Genomic DNA, 22,782 nt, shown 5'->3' on the forward strand with positions numbered 1-22,782 from the left:
ACATCAGCTGCTTCTTTTCACCTGCTGGCGAGGAGCTTCACAGGAACAGTGTGATGAGTGGGAGGTTCATGCTGTCCCTCCCAGATCCTACCTGAACCCAATGATAGCGCCCCTTAGTTACACTCAGTGGCCACTTTATTAGGTACACCTGTACAATCTAATGCAATCCAACACAACTGTACTGCCATCGACTCTACTTTTATGATGCCTGTAATGTTACAATGTTGTGTTCATTGAATTATATGTTTTATCACCGAGGTCATAGCATGTGGTGTTGTTCTGGACTGCATTATATTTACCAGCCGCGTAAGTGGTCATGTTGCCTAAATATAACTGCGGAAGTTTCGAGGTAACAACGTGGCAATTAACTATCAATTTACCATCTATAAATGATGGTTATTATAAAGTATTACTTCTGCCTTTACACAAAGTATTAACGATTCTGAAGATACTACATGAGTGCATACATTTTTTCCCACAATGCTTTCTCCTCTGCCTGTGCCACGGAAGTTTAACCTTTTTAATCTTGTTTGTGTATATTAATAATTGTGAAGTACATTGTAAAATTCATCTCAGAAAAGTAAGATACAACTAAAGTAAATATCAGACATGTAATGTTTCAGATACAACATTAAATGTCTGGTGATTAAACATGCATCCAGTGTATACTTAGACTGACTTCTAAATAATTAATCTGTTTAACTGATGAATAATAATCTCATCTCTATAGTGTTTATTAATAATCTTCATCCTGTACTTTTTAATAATACTCTCCAATGATATAATACAGCATATAATATTAGTGTTTATACAAGTTCCTTGTGCGTTTTTGCCGTCTGTGAAACAGGGAAAAAAAGTCTTCACAGGATAATTTTTCGATGTTACTTTTTTCTCAGTGTTTGTTGTTGTAATACTCGTAACTTTGGTAGTTTTAAATCTGGACCCTATGTTTCCATATTTTGTGTCTAACTGACTAATAGCGACAACAATTTAGTCCAGTTTTGAGGGAGAGCGCTGTAGACGCCAGCTGCTCACAGGCAGCAATGTAATCCTATTGGGGCAAGCTGGCTCCGTCATTTATGTCCACTAAAAGTGCTTGTTTTTGCCATGACAGGCTCTGATTGTTAATATAAGTGTCTGACATTATGGAAAGAGTATTTATTAGAGCCAGAGTATACGGATATTCAGATTTCACAACTAGACTTCTCCTTGAGCAAGACATGGAACACAACAACAAACCAACCGGATCAAGCGAAATGTAAGAAAACATTTTTATTTCTCTGTAGGGTCCTTTCCATGATGTTGTCGGACACTTACAATAACAATCTGATTCTGTCAGTGGCAAAAACAAGCACTTTTAGTGAACGTTACATTGATTCTGCTCACTTGCTGGTCAGTTACAGTGTTATCCCTCAATACTGGACCAATTTCAGAAATAGTTTTTTCCATTAGTCACTTAGACACAGGTTGAAAAATACCAAAGTTAGCTTTTAGGTCATAAAGACAGGAGAGAAAACAATTTAGATCGATATAGAAAATGGATCACCTGAAAAAAAAAAAAAGTTCTCACTTGCCTCTTAGGGCTTCCGATTATTATCTATCAACACTGACTAACAAACTTTTTATTTCTCCACCCTAAAGCCAATTTAATGTCTTCACAACAAAGGTAACTGGAAAACTATGAAAGGGAGACAGACATGTGCCAGCAACCCTGCGATGAGATGTAGGAAGCACAAAAGAGTGATGAAAGAAGTAAAATTGAGGAAAGAAACGATGGTGGAGAAAAAGCACACAAGATGGTGCCAACGAAACTGAAATAATGAAAAATGAGAAAGCGTGCAGCTTTACTCAGCTGAGAAGCAATAATGATATCTCAAACTTGTCAAAACTGGTCGCCAACAACACACCATTAAACTGCAAAATTACTCTACTACTCACAGGACCTCCCATTGCTTACTCATACATTTTGATCTCAAAAGAAAACCTCAACCAACACAGTCAGTCAGTCAGTCAGTCTGTAATGTGCAGTGCATTCTAGGAGATGTATACATTCATTCATATAATAAGTAATTTATATATTTATTTTAGCCCACCTTCCTGCAACATGCCCGTCCCCTTTAAATGTCAGTTAAGAGATTCCCTTAATTTCTCAGACTGACTTTGAAAAGCAGGTACATTTGTGCACAAAGTGAGAGTTGTTCTCTGAAACTAGAAAGCCGTGGGTATAAATGAAAAAGAAAAGTTGCAGTTTCATTATTTCACAATCAGTTTTCAACCTCGGCCTGTAAAGCTGCAAGAACACCAGGCTTGTGGAGGTTGAATGATAAAAATAAGTACGGATGGTTCAATAGAATTCACGTAATTGATAATGCCTCTCTTGGTGTCCACATCTGTCAGGGAGGGAGCAGATAATGGGAAGTTGAATATACACTTTAATGGCTGGAACAACAGCTTTGAATGGGCACCATGGTGAGCATGACACCAACATTGGAGTTTTGTTACTTTGAGAAGTTAATAATCAGTCAGGTTTGGGATTTTTCACTTTGCACGAGTTAAATGTATGAAAATAAACTGAATTATTTTTGATAAAGTATGTATGATTTTGGCTTTCCATTAGGGCTGTCAAAGTTATGGCGATAATAAAACTTTAACACAAATTTGTTTTAACGCCACTATTTTTTTTTAACATAACGCAACTTGCGATCTTTAGGTTGTAGCGGGATAAATAACGCACCAAGCTTACACAAAATTTTGGCGAAGAAAAACTGGCATTGACATTTTCAAAGGGGTCCATTGACCTCTGACCTCAAGATATGTGAATGAAAATGGGTTCTATGGGAACCCACGAGTTTCCCCTTTCTCACATGATCAACTTCAAAATCGTATTTGGAAAGAGAGATAAATGGTTGCTCTGTGTACTCAACCGTACGGCAAAATCATGTCGGGTGCTCTTAGAAAATGTTGAAAAATCAGGATAGGCAGGAAGGCAATCCAGTCACTGTAAAATATTAAAACAAGTGGCAAATGAGGAAGGAAAAATACTAAAAAGCCTTTATTAAAAAGCCAACATGTTTCTACTGTAGGTCTTCGTCAGGGCTTAAAACAATTCGACAAAGCGGATGTGGCCTCACCTATATGGTATCGACAACCAATGGGAGGCAATCACATGATCACCATAATACTAACAACAAAATACTGAAGAAATAAAACAGAAAAAAAGTAAATATATCATCAATGAAAAGTACTCCTAGGTTTTAACATAGGTTGTGCTGTTTATACGCCTCCCATAAGATCGGGTTGGTCTAAGACAGCTTCAGCTGATCCAGAATGCAAGGGTTGTAACAAAGACCAAAAAGGCTCAGCATATAACTCCAGTTCTCAGATCACTACATTGGCTACAGCACCATTTTCTCATATAATCAACTTCAAAATTCTATTGCTTGCCCATAAATCACTGAACGGTTTAGGTCCGAGGTTCTTATCAGATCTCCTGACCCAATATGAACCACCTCTCAGGTCGGCTGGCTCTGGATTACTGGCTGTTCCCAGAGTCAAAACTAAACATGATGAAGCTGCCTTTAGCTTCTATGCTGCTCAAGTGTGTGTGTGTGTGTTAGTTTAGAACAAAAACAATGTAATATCTTTAACTAACCATGTTGTTGGAATGCAAGTCACAGCTCCTCACATTGTGAGTTTGCAACCAGCCAAGAGTAACGCATACTAATGCCTTCCTCTGATTAAAAGCAAACAGAACTATTACAGTGAAAAACATAATCCTCGTAGGCAATACGGTTATATTTCTGTCAGAGAACATTGCAGGGTTTCCAATGTTTCACTGCGGGGGGGCTATTTCATAAGATAACATACATTTTCATGCTGTCTGCACTCGGAAATAAATGCACTATTTATGGTGGATAAATGATGTGAACCGGCTCTCCGTGTGGCTGCGCTGAGGGAGCGGTATGACATTTAAGAGGAAATGTGGGAAACGGGTGGATGGGAAGGAGAGACAGATGGATGACAGACGGGGATCAGAGGAGAGGTGGTACTGTAACAGAAGCTGTGGTATGGATGATCACCATCATTTCAGACAGCGATGGTTGATCAATACCTGCGGTTGCAAGCGTGGGGTGAAGAGGAAAGGACTGGTGAAGTTATTGCCCGATCCCAGAGAGGAAGTCATGGGTGGAGAGGATGAAGGGAAACAAAGGAGGCTAGCAAATAAACAAATATGAGAGAGCGAGTCAAGTGTGAGCGGAGCACCAGAGGGAAATAGGAGTGGGAGAAATGAAGCCTTCAAGACAAATAACCAAATAATACAGTTAATGTATTCAGTCCAGGCAGTGTGCTTTCAACGCCAATCTAAATCATTTGCACTGCTAATACAGCATATGAGAACCACTATTTCCTTCGACTTTAAATTTAGACAACGCATTGTATTAACCTCTTTAACTCCCCTAGGCTGCCGCTGTCCTCGTCTGACATTACTGTCTTTCAGAGGGTGTAGCGGTATGTAATGTCATTTTTGAAAGCACATGCAAAGGGTGAAACGCACCCCTAACTGTGCTACCGAGGTATTATGCAGATATTGCAGGACTTAAGGCTCGCGGTCTGAAATTTGCTTTGCTGTTGTTCTACCTACTGTGCTCTTATTATTCAACTTTTTCCCATGGTCTAGTGTTAAAAAAATTGCAATAAATCCTAATATCGAATCGCAATACTTGTAAAATCGCATTACATATCGAATCTGCATCCAAGTATCGTGATAGTATCGAATGAAAAGCCGTAGGCGAATCGTCCCAGCCCTAGTGTTTCCCCTAAATGTAAACTATTCCTTTAAAAGGTTAGTGGGACATGCACCTAGTGCACTATGTCAGCTTTAACTTTGACAGGAACATTTGGAGAAACTGAAATCTGCAGCTTGTTAAGGTGTTGTTGTGTTGAATTGTTTTTTTTCCTGTTTACAACCTGGAAGTGCAGTTTATGATTGAAGAAAATGACTGCTGTTACTTTGCAGGATGGAAGGAAGGGGAGACATTTCCAGTTATGTTCAAAATTGTGCAAAATAGACCATATTTGTTTTTGCACACAACCGAAAATATAACAAAACAGCATGAACTATGAAGAGATTTTTGAAAATGAGGAGACAAGCTTTCACACAATCTGAGCATCACAGTCTACCCCACACCCCCACCCCCACCCCACACACACACACAGATAGCAGTCTTACCTCTAGTCGTAGGTATTCACTCTGCTCCTTCGAGATCAGATTCAGGATGGTGCTGCTGTGTTTGCGGGTTCGAACGAGGACCTGAACCCATGTCCTCCGGGCCGGCAGCGGGGACACCAGCTGGTAATGCGCGTGACTGTGCCCATCAAAGGAATACTCTGGGACCTCTGAGGTTGGCACACACACACACACACACAAACACACAAGTCAGTCAGATAGTGCTATTATTGAGATAAATACATAACCCGTTATCCAGTTAGAAGATGCTACACTCCAGAGGGAAGTGACCTCACTTAACTTCAACTTTCACAAGTCCCTCAATTCCCCCCCGTATGCAGAGAGCTGGTGGCAGGACAGAATATGCAAAATACACAAGATGGAATATGTATGTGTGGTTTAGCTTGGGTTATTCTTCGTTCTTAGGCCCATGTTCCCAGAAGTGGATTTTGTGCATGCCAAGCAGACTAAACCAAGCACACCTAAAATGTTTTTCAAAGCCATTCTTCCATCTCATAGCGTATGCAAGTTGAATTTCCGTCCGTCTCTCGCTTCCACACCTCTCCCTCTTTGTCTCTCTGCCATGCAACTTTGACGAAGCTGAGCGGCTCGTGAAATCCCGCTTGAAGACAACGTCGGATCGCACAGTTTTGGTTTCTCCTTGGCATACGATATGCATCTGATCGGCCGTGTCTTCTCAAAAACTTCATTTTGACTTTTACTGCTGTGTAGTAAGCCCGCAGAGCTGCTTGTGTGGGATTTGTGGATATAAAACCATATTCACATCAGTTATAGACTAATAATCTGACTTTTCAATAGGGCTGCACAGTTATAGAATATTAATCGCGATCACGATTTTTGCTTCCCACAATTAAATGAACATGGAGGAACAACCTTAAAACATTTGGAACAACTAACTTAATCAGACTCGTATTATATTGTAATCCATTCCCATGATGCTGCTCAGAGTCATCACAGTGACCGGCTCGTCTGCTGACAGCAGGGAGCCAAGAAGCTCCATTTACGGAGGTTACATTGAGTTACATTATGGTGCATTCAAGGTCTGCTCAGTCAATATGAGTATTGGGACGATGGTAAATTATAACACTATCATGATGCGTTCAAATGTAATCTTGTAAAATGTAGTTTTTGGCGAGAAGATGTTTTCAAAGCAATATAAAATAGACATTAGAGAGGGAATTTTGACCTGTTTAACTTCCTAACACTACCTCTAAGCAGAACTACTAATGCTAAAAAAATTAATCAAAACAAATATTTAAATAAAAATACAATCATTTGTTTCCTAATCATTTGAATTGTGTGGGTTTCTTTTATCAAATAACCACTATAGATGACAATAACAAAGTAAAAGGATAACAATTTGAATTTTTGACGGTTGGAATGAAGCGCAACATGACGGTGAAAGCAGCGCTCTGTTTATTTAAATGTGAAATTGCAAATAATCTCAATATTGTTCAAAATAATCAAGATTATCATTTTGGCCGTAAACGTGCAGCTCTACCTTTCAATAAGTTGTTCAGTACAGAAAAACCTGCAGAAAAAGTATTTATTCAATCCCTAGTTGACTTTTTAAAGTAACTGCCACATAAGGAAAAACACGAGTGTATTTTCTTTCTCAGCTGTTTTCTTGCTGCTCCTTAGATTAGTTGCAGACGCTCTTTCTTCCTGACGTTACCTTGCATCTGGGGGAATAGAATGCCAAGATGGAAACAGGTGCAATGAGTATCATATCCATTGAAGAGCCAGCAGTGGGCTTTAGACGGTAACATAATGTGAGAAATGGACTGTAGGATACCGTTGGAGGGGGATGGCTGCAGTATTTCTCGTAATGTGAAATGCATTTCTGCTGTTTACCTTGTGATTGTCAGCACAAAAGACAAAATGTGATAACGTTTCAATGCAGCGGGATTCTTCCTCATAATATTATAAACCACTGCGTAGTGGTGTGGCATCTGATTAACTTTCAAACTCATGGACTTGTTACTCTAACTGGACTCCCTGGATCATATTTCATCGTCTCACCGGTACATGAAACAACACGCCGACCAGCAAGCAAACAACTTGCATTTTTTTCATGCAGGGGTGTTTACAGTCTGAATGCCAACTAAGCAAGGTGGAACATAACTGTGTGTACCTTTGAGGATTTAAATATTACTACAGCACAGGCTAGGAGATTTTTTTTGTAACGCATTAATGTTTAATGTGAACGCAAGAAATACAATTTCATATCAGGTGTAAATACACTTCAGCTAAGGCATCTCCAGTCCCATTGTGGGTATGGGTCAAGTTCAAAACAGACATAACGGGGCTCTTCTTTTAAGTATTTTTTAATTACAAACAGTGGAGAGATGACAGGAAATGAGGGAGAGAGAGATGCAACAAAGGCTCCCTGCTGGACTCCATCCAGGGACTTTACGGTGCATGATTTTATTTATTGTTATTTAACCTTTAAGTCCTTAAGAACAAATTCTTATTTGCAATAGCGGCCTGGCAAAAGCCGCAGCCTCTTGTGAGAAAGGCGGTAGAAGCTAAAAAAAGACAGCAGCACACATCCAAACACTTCCAACACACCCACTGCTGACATACAATCACAACATGCATTACATGTGACAACAAGCATTACGCAGGTGACATGCAGTCTAGCACACAGGCATCGGGCAGGTAGCTCGCAGACAACAGCAGCAGGCAACACAAACAACAGAACGAGAGTAGCATACATAAGCAGCGAGAGAAACATGCAAAGCAAAACAGCAGCAGCAGCAAGAGGACAAGAATATGCATGGGACAACAGTAAGCAGCAGACGGACAAAGGTTAGAGATTATTAGTGAGTCGGGAAACAGCTGCATGCATCAGCCATAATGTCTGTAATAGAGTTCTTAAAAGCTGACTTGGGGATAAAATTGTCAAGTTTTAGTGTTATTTGCAGATCGTTCTAGTCCGACCGGAATGATGACAGGCCGAATACAGTATTTGTTTTTGGGAACTTTCAACAGAATATGGTCGAGCAGAACGGGTGCTGTAGGCAGCAGATGCAGTTTGCAACAAGTGAGTGTGTGGTGGTGGGGGGGGGGCAGATACGCATGAATCAATGAATATTATGACGGGTGTGTAAAGATGGCCAGTTGACAGAAGAACAAGGAGTGCAGTGGCGCGTTTTGAAAGGGGCTTTTGTAGCAAACTAGATAGCAGAGTGATAGAGAACATGATACATCTGGAGAGCACCCTTGCATGCCAACCAATATTGTACTGTACGTCACCATATTCTAACATGGGAAGGATGATCGGCTTCTTAACCACTAAGCTATGGTGAGAGCCCACAAAGGGGCTCTGTCTTGCCAGGTTTTGTTTTCATGGTCCCCTAAATGTAATCCAGCAACACATTCTCAATACAGACGCTTGGTCAGTGGCCCTACGCTTCAAACTAGGACTCTCTAGGTGCCCCTCTAGCGTCAGGTTTTGAACATGTCAGGTCTCGGCAGGACATTTATGGTCTATTTGACTCTAAATGAGACCATAATTTACTAAATGAACATCATGCTGTATTGAAGGAGACTTTAAACTAGTGATTGAGACCATAAACTCATGTTTACAATGTCATCTTCATCTTCTCAAAGACTTCTATACAACCAGACTTCTTTTTCTTTTTTTCTTTTGGCTTTTGCCTTTATTAGATAGTGAAAGTGACAGTTATGAAAGGGGGAGAGAGAGAGAGGGGATGACATGCATGACAAACCCCGGAACGCTGCAGTAAGGACTCAGCCTTGGTACATAGGGCGCCTGCTCTACCAGGTGAGCTAACACGACACCCAACAACCAGACTTCTTTTTGCAAACAGAGGAGTCGCTCCCTGCTGGCAATTACAAAGATGAAGGTTTAAGGTACTTCCGTATTGGCTTCACTTTCCGGACCCCGGAGTTGCCCCAACCTTCTCCCTCAGCGGACTTTCTCGCTCTTTATAATACCTCAGTCTCTCTGAGCATCTAAAAATGACGCCGATGGGTTTACACTGGAGTGAGTTGAAAGCCCGGTGCGTCTCACCAAACGACGGTATATGACGAGTTGGGAGTGAGAACAGGTTGAATCCAGATAAATCACAGGCTGCATGTGTTAAACAATATATTGTACTTTTTCTTCTTTCAAAGATTGCCTCATTTGCTGCCAAAATCTTCCACGTGCCCCTAGTTGGTCATTGACTCCACAGCTTGTTGCTTTTTTCAAAGATATGAATCATCTCATGAATACGGAGGGTGATTCATTCACATTCCCTCCTTCATTCATCCATTTGAGAGAGTCCTGTCAAGGAGCGTCGCCGTGCGGTATAAGACGAGAACCAAACAGGCCTGTAAAGCGTGGCAGAGAGTGCTGCAGTCAGCAGAAAGCATCTCTGGAGGTGCTCTCCTCAATCTGGTGGACGTGTACGAGGGGCGGTGCAGGAGGGTCATTAAAGATCCAATCTCAGTCCAACAACAGTCTATTCCAACTGCTGCGGCAGTCAGGCAGGCGAACGCCTCCACAGCCATGTGGCCAAAACAGAGAAGCTGACAAGGAGCTGCTTTCTTCAGGCCTTAAATATCCTTAATATGGATGCTGCCAAGGGCCTGCATGCTGTTCTGAGTATCACAGAGGCAAGTACGTGACCTATATATGCATGAATTTACAAATAGAGTACATCCCACCTGCACACAGGATGCCATGAAGCAGATGGTTGTTCTATACCATTCAAGTTAGGAACAGCAGCAGGTGATAACAGAAGCAATTAACCCTAGTTGGTAAGATCCAACAATGTCTGTCGTCCACTCAATCCTCTTTTACTATTCTAGGTTACACGTTTACAAAACGGGAGGTTCCCACTCTTAATGTTTATGAGGAGGACATTCATAATAAATTCAGCATGAAAGACTGACACTTTATACTGCAAATAAAAAAGTGGGTTTACTTGCTTTGTGTCCCTGAGGCTGTGAGAGAGAACAGCCTGTAAGCTGTTAACAGTGCTCATTTTACCCTCTTTAACCGTCACATGAAACTGACCATCTTGTTTAGCCGTGCTACATAACTGAAGCTGGAATGTGCCTCTGTGACACTGTGCTATTTTAAGTGTGATCATTTCATGCAGTGTTTCCGCCAGAAAAGTTTTTGGGACCGGCAGCGAGCCGAAGACCAGAGAGAAAGAAGTTGTGTGTTCAGCTCTCAGTACTTTTGTAGCTTCTAAGTGAATCTTGAGCATCCCTGTTTGCACTTTCAAATATCTGCTTAATAGAGTGCTACAGGAATGAGTCCTAGAACACAGAAATGAGTTAGCATTTTAGCATTTCTGGTTCCCTCGTCTTGAAGTCAACGGGTTCTTTGAATGGGTTTTTTGTTAGATGCCTGAAATAAGGTCTGTGGTCAACACAAGCTTAAGAGATTTTAACGTTTTATTCTTTGAAGTCAGTAAATATCCCACTTTTTAATTTTTAAGCCTTTATGTGTCTTAAAAAAGGCGGTTGCTAACAAGTGGCTAAATGAGACTACTAAACGTCATCACGCCGACTCGTCCGCTTTTACAGCCTCGTTGTGTATACTCACGCTCGTGTGACCGTGGTGTTGTTCGTTTATAGCCTAACGTTAGCTTTTTACTTCTGATGATTGCATTCACACTTCAAAAATAATAAGTGTTGTTCATTTCTGGAGATTATCTTGCTGAACAAAACGTGTAAGCATCAACATTTTTTGTTTGCCACACAGCTTGTTTTCTGCAGTAATCCTAAACCCAATAAAACAATACATTGGCTTTTTGTCTAAGGAACCCAGGACGATGCTAACTTCCTGGTTGGCCTACAAAAATACGTCATCTCTGGAGCACTCTATTTAACTGTTTCGCTTTCAGCTGCATAGGAGTCGTGTGAAGTTGCTGCTGATGAAAACTGCTACTTCATATCAAAAGCTTTTAAATAACAAAATAACAGGGGGACTTTTGTTGTGAAGAACATAGGAAATTAAATTTACATCCGCTTTGACCACTAGTCAAAGCCATGGTTACACACACCCTCAAGCAGGTAGCCGTGCTGTAATGGAGACGTAAATCCCTGTCCTGCTGGGCTGACACGCTGAGTCGTGTGGAAAAACGCTACAAGACACGGGAACTTGGCTTGTGTCTTGAGGAGTTGTAGCAGTTTTTCACAGACAGCTTAAACTGTACACACACTGCACTGCTACGCTCACAGCTGGTTACGGCTGACTTCATCTCACTGTCACTCACAAACAATGACACTCGTTAAGCTCACAACCTACCAACTGAGTTATTCCTTAAAGGAGTTTGCTATTTGTATAACACATTTTAGTTTTAAAAAAACATCTAAAAAATATATAATTCCCCGATGATTAGGCCCAGCGGGGAGCCATCTCAGGCCTGGCGGGCCGCCGGGCATGCATTACACTGGTGAAAACCCTGTCATAGCCTGTAAATCCACATATTTGAGAATTAAGAATGACCTCATTATAACTTATATAGCCAGGTTCATATCTGGAGGCTGTTTCAGGTGAGAAACCATCTATTTTATCAACTGCACTTAATTGTGTCTGATAGCTAAGTATGAAACATACTGTATGTGACCAGCTTCTACCAATTATGCCTTTTTGAGTTTTACATTCTGTAACTCAACATAGTCTCTGCTGCAAGCATTTAGCCAAGGAGCAAACGATCTTTCCGAGACACATGGATGATTTTGTTTTGTTGTTGTTTGATGTATTCCTTTAATGCATACGTCCAAACAAAGATTCTGGCTTACCCTCTTCACACTGGTGTCCTGTGTATCCCGGCACGCACTGGCAGCTGAAGGAGCCCCACTCGCCGTGACAGCGACCCCGGTGGCCGCAGGACGGGTAGCCCATGTTGACACAGCTGCTGTCGGTGGTCAGGCAGCCTGGAGAGCTGAACTGCGAGTCGGCCGGGGAGCCCAAATCATACAGCTGAGTGGAGGAGATAGAGGAGAGGAGATGGAGGGTCGGTGCATGTAGAGAGGACGAGAGGGAGAGGAAAGGAAGGAAAGGAAAGATGAACAGAGAGGAGAAAGATGTAAGAGAACAGCGTTAAAAAGGGAAGAAAAAGGAGAGTTGAGATGAGAAGATGGGAAGTAGGGAGAGTTGCCAGTAAACAGTTTGTAGCAAACAAACAGAAGACAAAAAAGCAAAGTGACAGCAGAGAACGGGGATCGGGGAAGACACAGGACAGGCAGGTAGGGGGTAAGTAGCCAGAGGGGGAGTCAGAGTTTGAAAAGACGAAAAGAAAGTCAAAGAGAGTGAAAATGAAACAACAAAAAGGAAACTTTCAAATGTGTTGAAGGACATGAGAACACTGTGGCCATCTCTACTTTTCCACTCTCTCTCTCTCTGCCCTCTCTGACTCTCTCCTCCCACAGCGATGAAACCAAACACTGGACAAATCTTCTAACAGACAAACAGCATGGACGCCTGCATAGAAAGCTGAAAGGACGGGGGAACCTTGAACGCCTAAATTTGTGTCCCTCACAAAAGCGCGCCATAAAAGACATTAATATGTTCAATCTCCTCTCTGCCGAAACCGAACTTTATGAGTTATGTTGGTGCCGCGGCAAGGACGTGTGAATGCAAAGGATCGTAAAAACTGACAGTGAGCCGTGCCGCCAGGGAGCTGCTGATTGGCTCTGACCTCCAGCGAGGAGGCATCTTACTGGCTGCTGACCTTTAAAAGCTACAGCTCGTCTGTTTGGTTTGGACTGATCATTCTGATTGAAACACAGACATTACAGCAATCAATGACTGAAAGACACATCGGGGTGTCTGCGATTGATTTGACTGTGCACCTGTGTCAAGGCGGTGTGTATCTGTGCGTCTGAGCATAAAAAACTTGGACCGGTATAAGACTTGAATGCAGAAATACACCTGCTTCTGCTTAAATTACAAATTCTGGCTTCAGATGAAAAGAGTGTGACACCCTCACGCAGAGACACTGTAGGCTGCCCTACATGTATTTGCCAAGATTAATTCAAGGTGTTGGCTGTAAAAATGTCTCCGGAATTTTACACCGAAATACAAAGTATACAGCTGTGAGTATGCTGTGCGAACGAGTGAGGTGAGGCAGCCGTCTCCTACAAAATGATGTTCCCATACAACTAAACTGCACTCTCAATTACCTTTCGAGGGATTACGGTTGCACTTTTAAACAGTTTTAAACATGTGGTTAACATTGTGAAATTGAAACAAAACCAAATATAAAACGCAACAAAAGTATTCCATTACATTTAGGCAACACAACTATTTTGTTAGGTTTAGTAACAAAACATCATGGTTAAAACTTTTAGTTTCACACAAGTCATGAACAGCTGTCTCCTGCGTGAAAGTCCTGTGTTTGTTTGGCCCATTCACCAACTTGAGCGCCATCTTACATGGAATACGTCTCCCTTGAAACGTGATTCACAATACAATTTAGTTGCATGGGGACATCATTTTTAGGGGACAGGGCTGGGCAGGGACACCTATGGTAAATGGACTTGCATTTATATAGCACCTTTATAGTCTTCCGACCACTCAAAGCGTTTTACACTACATGGTTCACCCATTCACACACATTCATACACTGACGGCAGAGGCTGCCCATCAGGATCTAATCCAAATACTCATTCACACACACCGATGGAACAGCCTTCGGGAACAATGTGGGGTTAAGTGTCTTGTTCAAAGACACTTCGACATGTGACCGGAAGAGTCAGGGATCAAACCACCGACCTTCCGATTGGTGGACGACCTGCTCTGAACCACAGCCGCTCATCAACTTTAAACCCATCCGTGATTGATGAAATTCTCATTCCGAATCCATAACAGCCACCACTCCTCTGGGAAGTTTTCCACGAGATTTTGGTGCATTTGTCTACGAATGTCCAGCAACACATGTCAATTTCTGCTTGTTACATGCATACTGTCCTTTCAAAATAAACTTTGTCTTCACAAGAAAGAACTTGGTTAGTTTTAGGCTTAGGTTTAGGATATATACAAATTATGGTGCATTACTTTTCATATGCACTTATAGCTGCAAATGGTGTATGAGAACAGTCTGAAAATACCATTGTATGCGGTAGCATTAAGATTTCCCTTAATCAGAAATAAAGTTATACCTTTAGATTTCATTTCTGGTTGACGTGGCAACACCAATGGTTACTAGTGGATAGTAAAAGGATCAAAAATCTAATTTGATGAAAATCTAATTTTTTCTCCACTCATTTATTCACGAATTTCCAATAAATTGTAGTTTTGGCCTGACATCAGAAAGGTCTTTTTCTGAAGCTTCTTCTGCCTAATGAATGTTATGCAATGCTATGTAACATCTAGGCCATGATTTTCCAAAAACAAACAGCATTTATTGTGGAAAAAATGAAACCACGTTTTCTACATTGGTCCAGAATGTTCTACGTCTGTCAAACTTTTTGCTGAGGAACACTGCAACTTCAATTCGAAGCTACTGGCATTCAAAATGCCATTAGCCCAACCCCTGTAACTGCAAACCTCCATACTTAAAAATGGAGTGACAGTTTTGTCAAAACAACCGAAAAACTTAGAGCAGTAATGTTAGACTGTGAACTGAAGGGAGAAAGACGAGCGGAATAATGACAGGACGAGGATGGGAGAGAGTTAAAAAAAAAAAAAAGGCGAATGACAGCCAGAGGGGAGAGACCCAACTCCAGAATAGAAACACAATTATAAAATCAAAAAATCTCTTCCTGTCTCTTTTCCTGCACACAGCCTCATGTTGGTCCCTGCCTTTAGCCCAGTCTAGTTTACTTTCTTCTTCATCCACACATACCGCACACTGTTTCCATATAGCCAGGCATCACACTTCAATAGGTTTAATATAGGCGACATGGTCCTGACATGCTGTATCTCCGTCTCGCTCCAAAACAGAAACATGCTAATTAGGGCTGTCAATCAATTAAAATATTTAATCTCGGTTAATCGCAAGATTGTCCATAGTTAATCGGGATTAATCGCAAATGATTCACTCATTTTTGTCTGTTAAGAATGTACCTTAAAAGGAGATGTGTCATGTATTTAATACTCTTGTCAACATGGTAGTGGACAATTATGCTCGCTTTATGTAAACGTATGTATACATTTATACCGGAAATCAATTAACAACACAAAACAATGACAAATATTGTCCAGAAACCCTCACAGGTACTGCATTTAGCATAAACAAATATGCTCAAATCATAACATGGCAACAACAGCTGTCAGTGTGTCAGGGTGCTGACTCGACTATGACTTGCCAAAAACTGCATGTGATTATCATAAAGTGAACATGTCTGTAAAGGGGAGACTCGTGGGTACCCATAGAACCTATTTTCATTTACGTATCTGGACGTCAGAGGTCAAGGGACCCCTTTGAAAATGGCCATGCCAGTTTTGTGTAGCATAAGTTTGGTGCTTTATTTAAACCTGCTACAACCTAAAAATCGCAAGTTGCATTAATGTGTCAAAGAAATTAGTGGCGTTAAAACAAATTTGCGTTAATGTGTTATAACTGCGTTAACTTTGACAACCCTAATGCTAATGTATAAATTACACACACAGATGCCGACAGGAAACACACGGATGCATACAGACGCACAGTCAACACAGCCAGATACATAATCGCAGGATAACGTCATGTAATAGTATCATAGAGAGTCACATGGAGACATGCACGTAGAAACAGAGAGTTACAGCAAGTGTGTCTATCAATGTCAACTACCTTTACCACACCACAGGCACGCACACCTCAAGTCAAACAGATGAGGATGTGACACATTAGCACTTTCTGTGATGATAAGAACACCGGCGAATGGAAAAAAAAGTCACACAATGCCGGAACACGTCCATCAACATTATTAATCATCAGTACGCCTACTGGTGCTTGCTCTTTGGAGATTTATTATCCTCATGTCCGCCCACACGCATCATGCAGATTTCTCTCATTAGTACACTGCGTTTGTGCAGCCTCCCGCTACGTCTCCAGCTAAGGTACACCGTACCAACTATACAAGCCTTTAGCATGGCAGCAGGAGAAACATATATCCTTTTATAGCCCCACTCTGGAGATCCAACACCTTAATAGAGCTTTAAAGGTCTACTCAAAGGATGCAGTAGACAGATCTGGGTTGGAACCTGCCGGCCTGTTAGGGCCCTCCTGTGAGGAGTTTTCATGCTCTCCCTGTGCCTGCGTGGGTTTTCTCTGGGTGCTCCGGTTTCCTCCCACATTACAAGACATGCAGGTTAGGTTAATTGGTGAATTGCCCGTAGGTGTGAATTTGAGCGTGAATGATCGTCTGTCTCTATGTGTCAGCCCTGTGATTGATCGGCGACCTGTCCAGGATGCACCCCTGCCTCTCGCGCCAATGTCAGCTGGGATCGGCTCCAGCTCCCATGTGACCGTCTAAAGGTTAAGCGGGTATAGCTAATGGATGGAATGGATGACTGGACGCAGATAAATTGTGTTTATGAAGGTAACAAGACTATAATTCTAACAGCCACCACACTCACTGTCCTTAGAGGACCTATGACTCCTCACCCTGAACCAGACTACTATGGTTCAAGCTAACTGACTAACCTTTTGTCATTTGAAGATCAGAACAATATCCGTCTCTTTCACAAATACTGTACATAAATCAGCCTGTTCGTAGGAAAAGGCATATAAAGCGTGCAATAAATATGCCTTTCTTGATTTCTGTCATTTGTACGTCATGTATCCTGTACTGACTGCAATGTAAAAGCATCAGCGTATAAATGCTACGGTAAGAGTTAGTGACGTAGAATAAAAAGCGAGAAAGACGAACATCAGACTTTTAACCAGGAGACCCGTGTTCAAGACCGTTGTTGACCGGTGTTTTGTTTTGTAAGTTACGGTAATGACGTTTGTCACGTAACGATTGTCACATTGACGTTTGTAACTCGTTTTATGCACATGGATTACAATGTTTCTGTACATGTTTTACTTGGCTTACTTATTTTAAGCCCAACCATGTTTTTCCTTACCTTAACTAAGTGTTTTCTTGCCTGAACCTAAGTTAATGTTTTTTCTTAAACCTAACCACGGACGTCCGCGTGTCATACAAATGACACGCGAAAAGGCTAAAATGCGTACTCATGACACACAGGATGTCCGTGTAATGTTGTAATGACCGGGTTGCATTTCAACATAAACTGGTCTCACTGATAGAAGATGGGTCCCTACATCATGAGTGGGCGACCACAAAAGAGGAAATAAACAAGGCCAACCACACACACACACACACACACACACACACTTAGATGCAGTACAAAAACAAACCTAAAAATAGAAGAAAAAAAAAATATCTAACAGCTGACACATTTTGATAGAGATTTTCCATTTACATAATTATATGTCTGAAAGCCATTTGCATCAGTAGTGTAAATGTAGAGAAACTGTATTAGTAAACATCAGGTTTGCTCAATGATTCAAGTCAGATTGAATACGGAATTGGTATCAGGAGAGAAAACGTATGTTGGACGCACTTGTAGCTACGGATGCAGTTATATTTATGCTTTTAACTTTATATCCTTTTTTACACAAGGGTTTGCTAGTTCACCCCAAGATATGGTTTGGATAAAACATGTGACTCAGCTGTAAATTAAGTCCTGCTCAGCTGCGGTAAAAAGCATATCGGGGCCGATCATACTTTTTGACTCTCCATTTATGTTTCTTTCAAAATAAGAGCATATATTTATTCAAGATCCTTGAAATAAAGTTACACTTTTCTCTTATCCAATTTGAAGCAGTCACTGCCGCAGTGTTTGAAGCAGATGGCAAAAAGAACCTGTAGCAAAGCTTCTGTTGCCTGCTATGAAAGTGTCAAGTCCTGCTCCCCTCCCACTCGCCTTCTTCTTCACTTAGAGAATGTAAAAATGCCATGATCAGATTACAGGCTCATCTGAATGCAGAGCAGGTGTAACTTAAAGGGTAACTTTGGTATTTTTCAACCTGGACCTTATGTTTTCATGTTTTTGTGTCTAAGTGACTATTAGGGACAACAATTTCTGAAATTACTCCAGTCTTGAAGGAGAGCGCTGTAGAAGTCAGCTGCTCACGGGCTGCAATATGGTGCTATTGGGGCAAGCTGGCATCGTCATTTACATCCTTTAAGAGTGCTTGTTTTTGCCATGGCAGGCTCTGATTGTTATTATAAGTGTCTGATATTATGGAAAGTAAAACAAGGAGAAGTCTCGTTTTGAAAACTGGCGAGTTGACGTGTTGCCGGAAGACAACGGTGGAATAGTGGAATACATCCATGCTGGAAACGCGAGTGGCATCTGGGCAGAATTTGTTGTGGTGGAGTACAGAAAGCGAAGCTTAGTGTTATCTAAAAGATTTTCAATGTCATGGCTGAATGTCTGAATGTGGATGAGGTCTTTGAATTCGATGGCCCCCGTGTTTATTAGAGCCAGAGACCTCTCCTTGAGCAGGACTTGGAACACAATAACAAACAGATCGGATCAAGAGAAAGGTAAGAAAAAGGTTTTATTTCTCTGTAGGGTCCTTTCCATAATGTTGTCAGACACTTATAATAAAAATCTGAGCCTGTCAGTGGCACTGCCATTGCTCACCTGCCCTCACAGCTCGTTTCACGACTGTTGGTTACAACGTTATTCTCGATACTGAACCAATTTTAAAAATTGTTGTCCCCATTTATCACTTAGACACAAACACACGGGAACATAAGGTCCAGGTTGAAAATACCAAAGTTAGCCTTTAATTCTTAATAACAGATGCAAGCAAAAACACAGTGATGAAAGATCGCTAACAGTAACAAAAGTAATATTGCTTCTAAAAGTGTGACAAGTTACACATTAGTTATATTTTGAGCAGTAAGCTTAACATCTTTCAAACATCAACATTCAATTTCCAATAGGGCTGTCAAAGTTAACGCGATAATAACGCGTTAACGCAAATTTGTTTTAACGCGACAAATTTCTTCAACGCTTTAACGCAATCGATCTTTTGGAGGTTGTAGCTCAGTTTTAAAGCTAGAGTGAAGATACCAACCATGTCATACTAGCTTGCCACAAAGTAGGCTAAATAAAAACTTGCGCTACATTTTGGCGTGGAAAAACTGGCATGGCCATTTGCAAAGGGGACCTCAAGCTATGTGAATGAAAATGGGTTCTATGGGTACCCACGAGTCTCCCCTTTACAGACATGCCCACTTTATGATAATCACATGCAGTTTGGGGCAAGTCATAGTCAAGTCAGCACACTGACACACTGACAGCTGTTGTTGCCTGTTGGGCTTGAATTTGCCATGTTATGATTTGAGCATATTTTTTGTACTAAATGCAGTACCTGTGAGGGTTTCTGGACAATATTTGTCATTGTTTGTGTTAACTGATTTACAGCAATAAACATATACTGTACAAACATTTGCATAAAGCAGCATATTTGCCCACTCCCATGTTAATAAGAGTATTAAATCAATCAGTAATCAAATCTCCTTTTAAGGTACATTTATAACAGATCATTTTCGATTAATCGTGGACAATCCTGTGATTCATCGCGATTAAATATTTATTTAATTTTTTTTTTTTTTTAGATATAATATTCTTGGTCATCTTCCCATGTTATTTTTGACTATCAGGGAACCCACATATTACCCTGTCTGCATCAATAGGAATAGAGTCTGAAAAAGACCCTGACATTTGTGTCTAAAATACAGTTACATCAGGCAAGACTCGATAGCTTTGGACTGGCAGGGACAAAATTTCTCACTTAGTCATAGGTTTATTTGAAGCCAAGTCAAAATGTTAGGCTTTAGAAGGCAGCGGGTTCACAAAAGGCTATCATACCTGAGGCCTGTGTTCATACGGAGATGATTTGGGTTTTGTTGGGGTTGGGCTCCGATTGTCATGGCTGAGCATGGAGTCCTTGACTCTTTAACTCAAACCGAGCAGTGGAAGGTTACTTGAAAGTCTTGACTTGAAGTCAGACTGGGCAGGAGTGAAAAGGTTTATATTCCCTTTCACTGTCGGAGGGCACGTGTGTAATATTTGAAAGCGCTTTGAGGTTACAGTTCTTCCTCTTACATGGCACAAGGGGTACTGTGACCGTTGAAACCTGTTATTAATCCATTTATCAGCTCGAGTGCAGGCGTGAGTTTGAGTTTGCCTGCATGCTGGTGTGCTAGCGGTATGAGGTTATGTGCCGGTGTGTGTGAGTGTGTCAGTGTTGCATGTAAAAATGTGGTACCTTGCTGTCCACGATGAGGTTGCGGATGCAACCGGTGAAGTGTTTGTGCTGAAGCTGAGGGTAGATGTAGGGGATGTCCTCGTTCACACCGCCGAGCTGCAGCACCTGGCTCATGTTCAGGTGTCTAAAACACAGAGACGCATGGACACACATATATATATATATATATATATATATATAAACACACACTACTGCCTATCAGGGCTCATAGCACACATATCTAATGCACTGCCATATCCCTGTCATTTAGGTAGAGCTGCCAGAAATCCAAAGCAAAAACATGGAAGTGTATAGGAAATAAATGAGAATTCACCACACCATTAAAAGCCTTTTTAGCCATTGTTTTAGCTTTTAACCTGCTCATTCTAGTCAAGCCTCTTTACATTTAACACGGGAAATTAAACAAACAAAAGCTGTTGGTTGCAGCAGAACAAGCAGTAAACAAAACATTGATATATTATATGACATAATCCAACACACCATCGTTTTCTATTTGCAAAACTAAAGCATTTTCTTCGTATTATCATTGGATGGCATAAATATTTGTCCACAGCACTTTAATGATTGTCACCCTACTACTGTATGCTCTTGTATGTATGTAAAATACCATACACTGTAAAATAGATTTTTCCCTTATTTTATAAAACAATGAAATGTCTGTATATTTAAAAGGTGTACCATTAAAATTACATGTAATCGATCATAATTTAAGATTACATTAATATTATTGTTTATTTAATGACAATTTATATTATTTGTATAGATTCAAAATGTAATTTTACATTAAATTATGAAGTCACATTTTACAGATTTTAATTCATTTATTATTAAATCCTTGAATATAGATATGACTCATTGAAATCGGTTGAGAAATGTAAACGTCATAGTGCTTTTATCCAGAAAACGGCAGCTCCAACGTTCACTTGTATATGTTTACAGGCCAATATGGCGCCGACGCTGACATATCGCAGCAAAGGGCTGAAGCGGCCAATGTGGTATCTACAGTATGTACTGTATATACATCTATGATATGTGGCCCCAATTAAATTTAATAACCTTTGCACACACTCTCCTACGCATCCCCACACATAAAGTCACACCCGTCTTTCAAAAATAGAGGCAGTGTATGCGCGCGGTCAGATGTTTGTGCATACCTGTCAGTGTTGGGTGTGACGCCCGTCACCTCGCAGGAAGAGTGGTCCTCGGTGGTCAACCAGCTGCCCAGTCCTTCCATTTCCATCACCGCCGCCCCTGAGCAGCGATCCAGGGTGAACCGCACTTCCTGAGGAGAACACACAGACAAGCGCACGCTGAATAGAAACCAAATGCACTAATAAAGCCTCCTACTTCTCTACATTATTATAATGAGTGTACCTCCTGTTGCTGTCATTATGACTATAGTGGGAGCTGCCTCTCCGACCCCGATTTCTTACATTAGTGCACATTACTCTGCTGCTGCCTGCTATGTTTCCTGTTAATGCAAAAACAGAAACAACAACCAAGACTTCATCTTAAACCAGCATGTTCCAATAATTGTGCAATTTGTGTATTTATAGGTGAAGAAGAAGTAGCCATGACAACCTATTTAAAAACAGCTTGAGTTATATATTCCAGCCACTATTTAACTCGCGTTATATAGTATTCTATTATCATTATACATTAAAGTTACAGTAAATCATTATGTTCATCTCATCTTTTTGGACATAAGGTTAATTCTTTCTTTCACATACAGTACATTACAGCTCACACTAGGATCTACACTATCATGTACATTGGTATTATAACAGTATAGGGTCTTTTTGAAAATGCTTTTTTGGGGGGAATTTGGTCCATTGCTAACATAACCTGATAGTTCCTAAAAAACAAACAAATTGGCACCAAAATCATCCCAATTACTCTGTTGGATAACAACACCCTGTGTATTAGCATACAGTTCCAGTCATGTGCTAAAACACATCATTTGAATTTATTTTTTTCACATCTGTGATAAAAGCTTTCAGATGTGTTGTCAGAATACAACCTAGAAATATAAGAGAGCAGAAGCTTTAGTTACAAAATAGACCTATTTTGATATGGCATAGCAGAGTAAACACAGGTGTAATTAATACTAATAAAGCTGGCCCTGTTCCATTGAGGTGGACCACAGTCCTGGTATTGTGCGTGCTGGCTCACTTGAATGGCTGTGACACACTTTATAGAATGGGACCATAATCAATGTTATTAATTACACTCTGCTATGACATATGTCAACATGGCAGCTGTGAAAAAGGCCTTTTAATGTCAGAT

At 40.9% G+C, this 22,782-nt stretch overlaps 1 protein-coding gene across 1 annotated transcript in view; it reads right to left on the reverse strand.

The window, feature by feature from the left end:
• The window catches only part of LOC141783216 (neural-cadherin), a 335,373-nt gene that overhangs the window by 49,547 nt on the left and 263,044 nt on the right, over window positions 1–22,782 (reverse strand). Inside the window, exons 29-32 of the mRNA XM_074660373.1 lie at window positions 21,651–21,778; window positions 20,497–20,620; window positions 12,017–12,197; window positions 5,231–5,397 (exon numbers count right to left, since the gene is read on the reverse strand). Coding sequence (XP_074516474.1) covers window positions 5,231–5,397; window positions 12,017–12,197; window positions 20,497–20,620; window positions 21,651–21,778 — 600 coding nt within the window. The remainder of the gene's footprint in view (window positions 1–5,230; window positions 5,398–12,016; window positions 12,198–20,496; window positions 20,621–21,650; window positions 21,779–22,782) is intronic.

The sequence above is a fragment of the Sebastes fasciatus genome, chromosome 2 (assembly GCF_043250625.1).
Source record: "Sebastes fasciatus isolate fSebFas1 chromosome 2, fSebFas1.pri, whole genome shotgun sequence".
Classification (NCBI taxonomy): Eukaryota; Metazoa; Chordata; class Actinopteri; order Perciformes; family Sebastidae; genus Sebastes; species Sebastes fasciatus.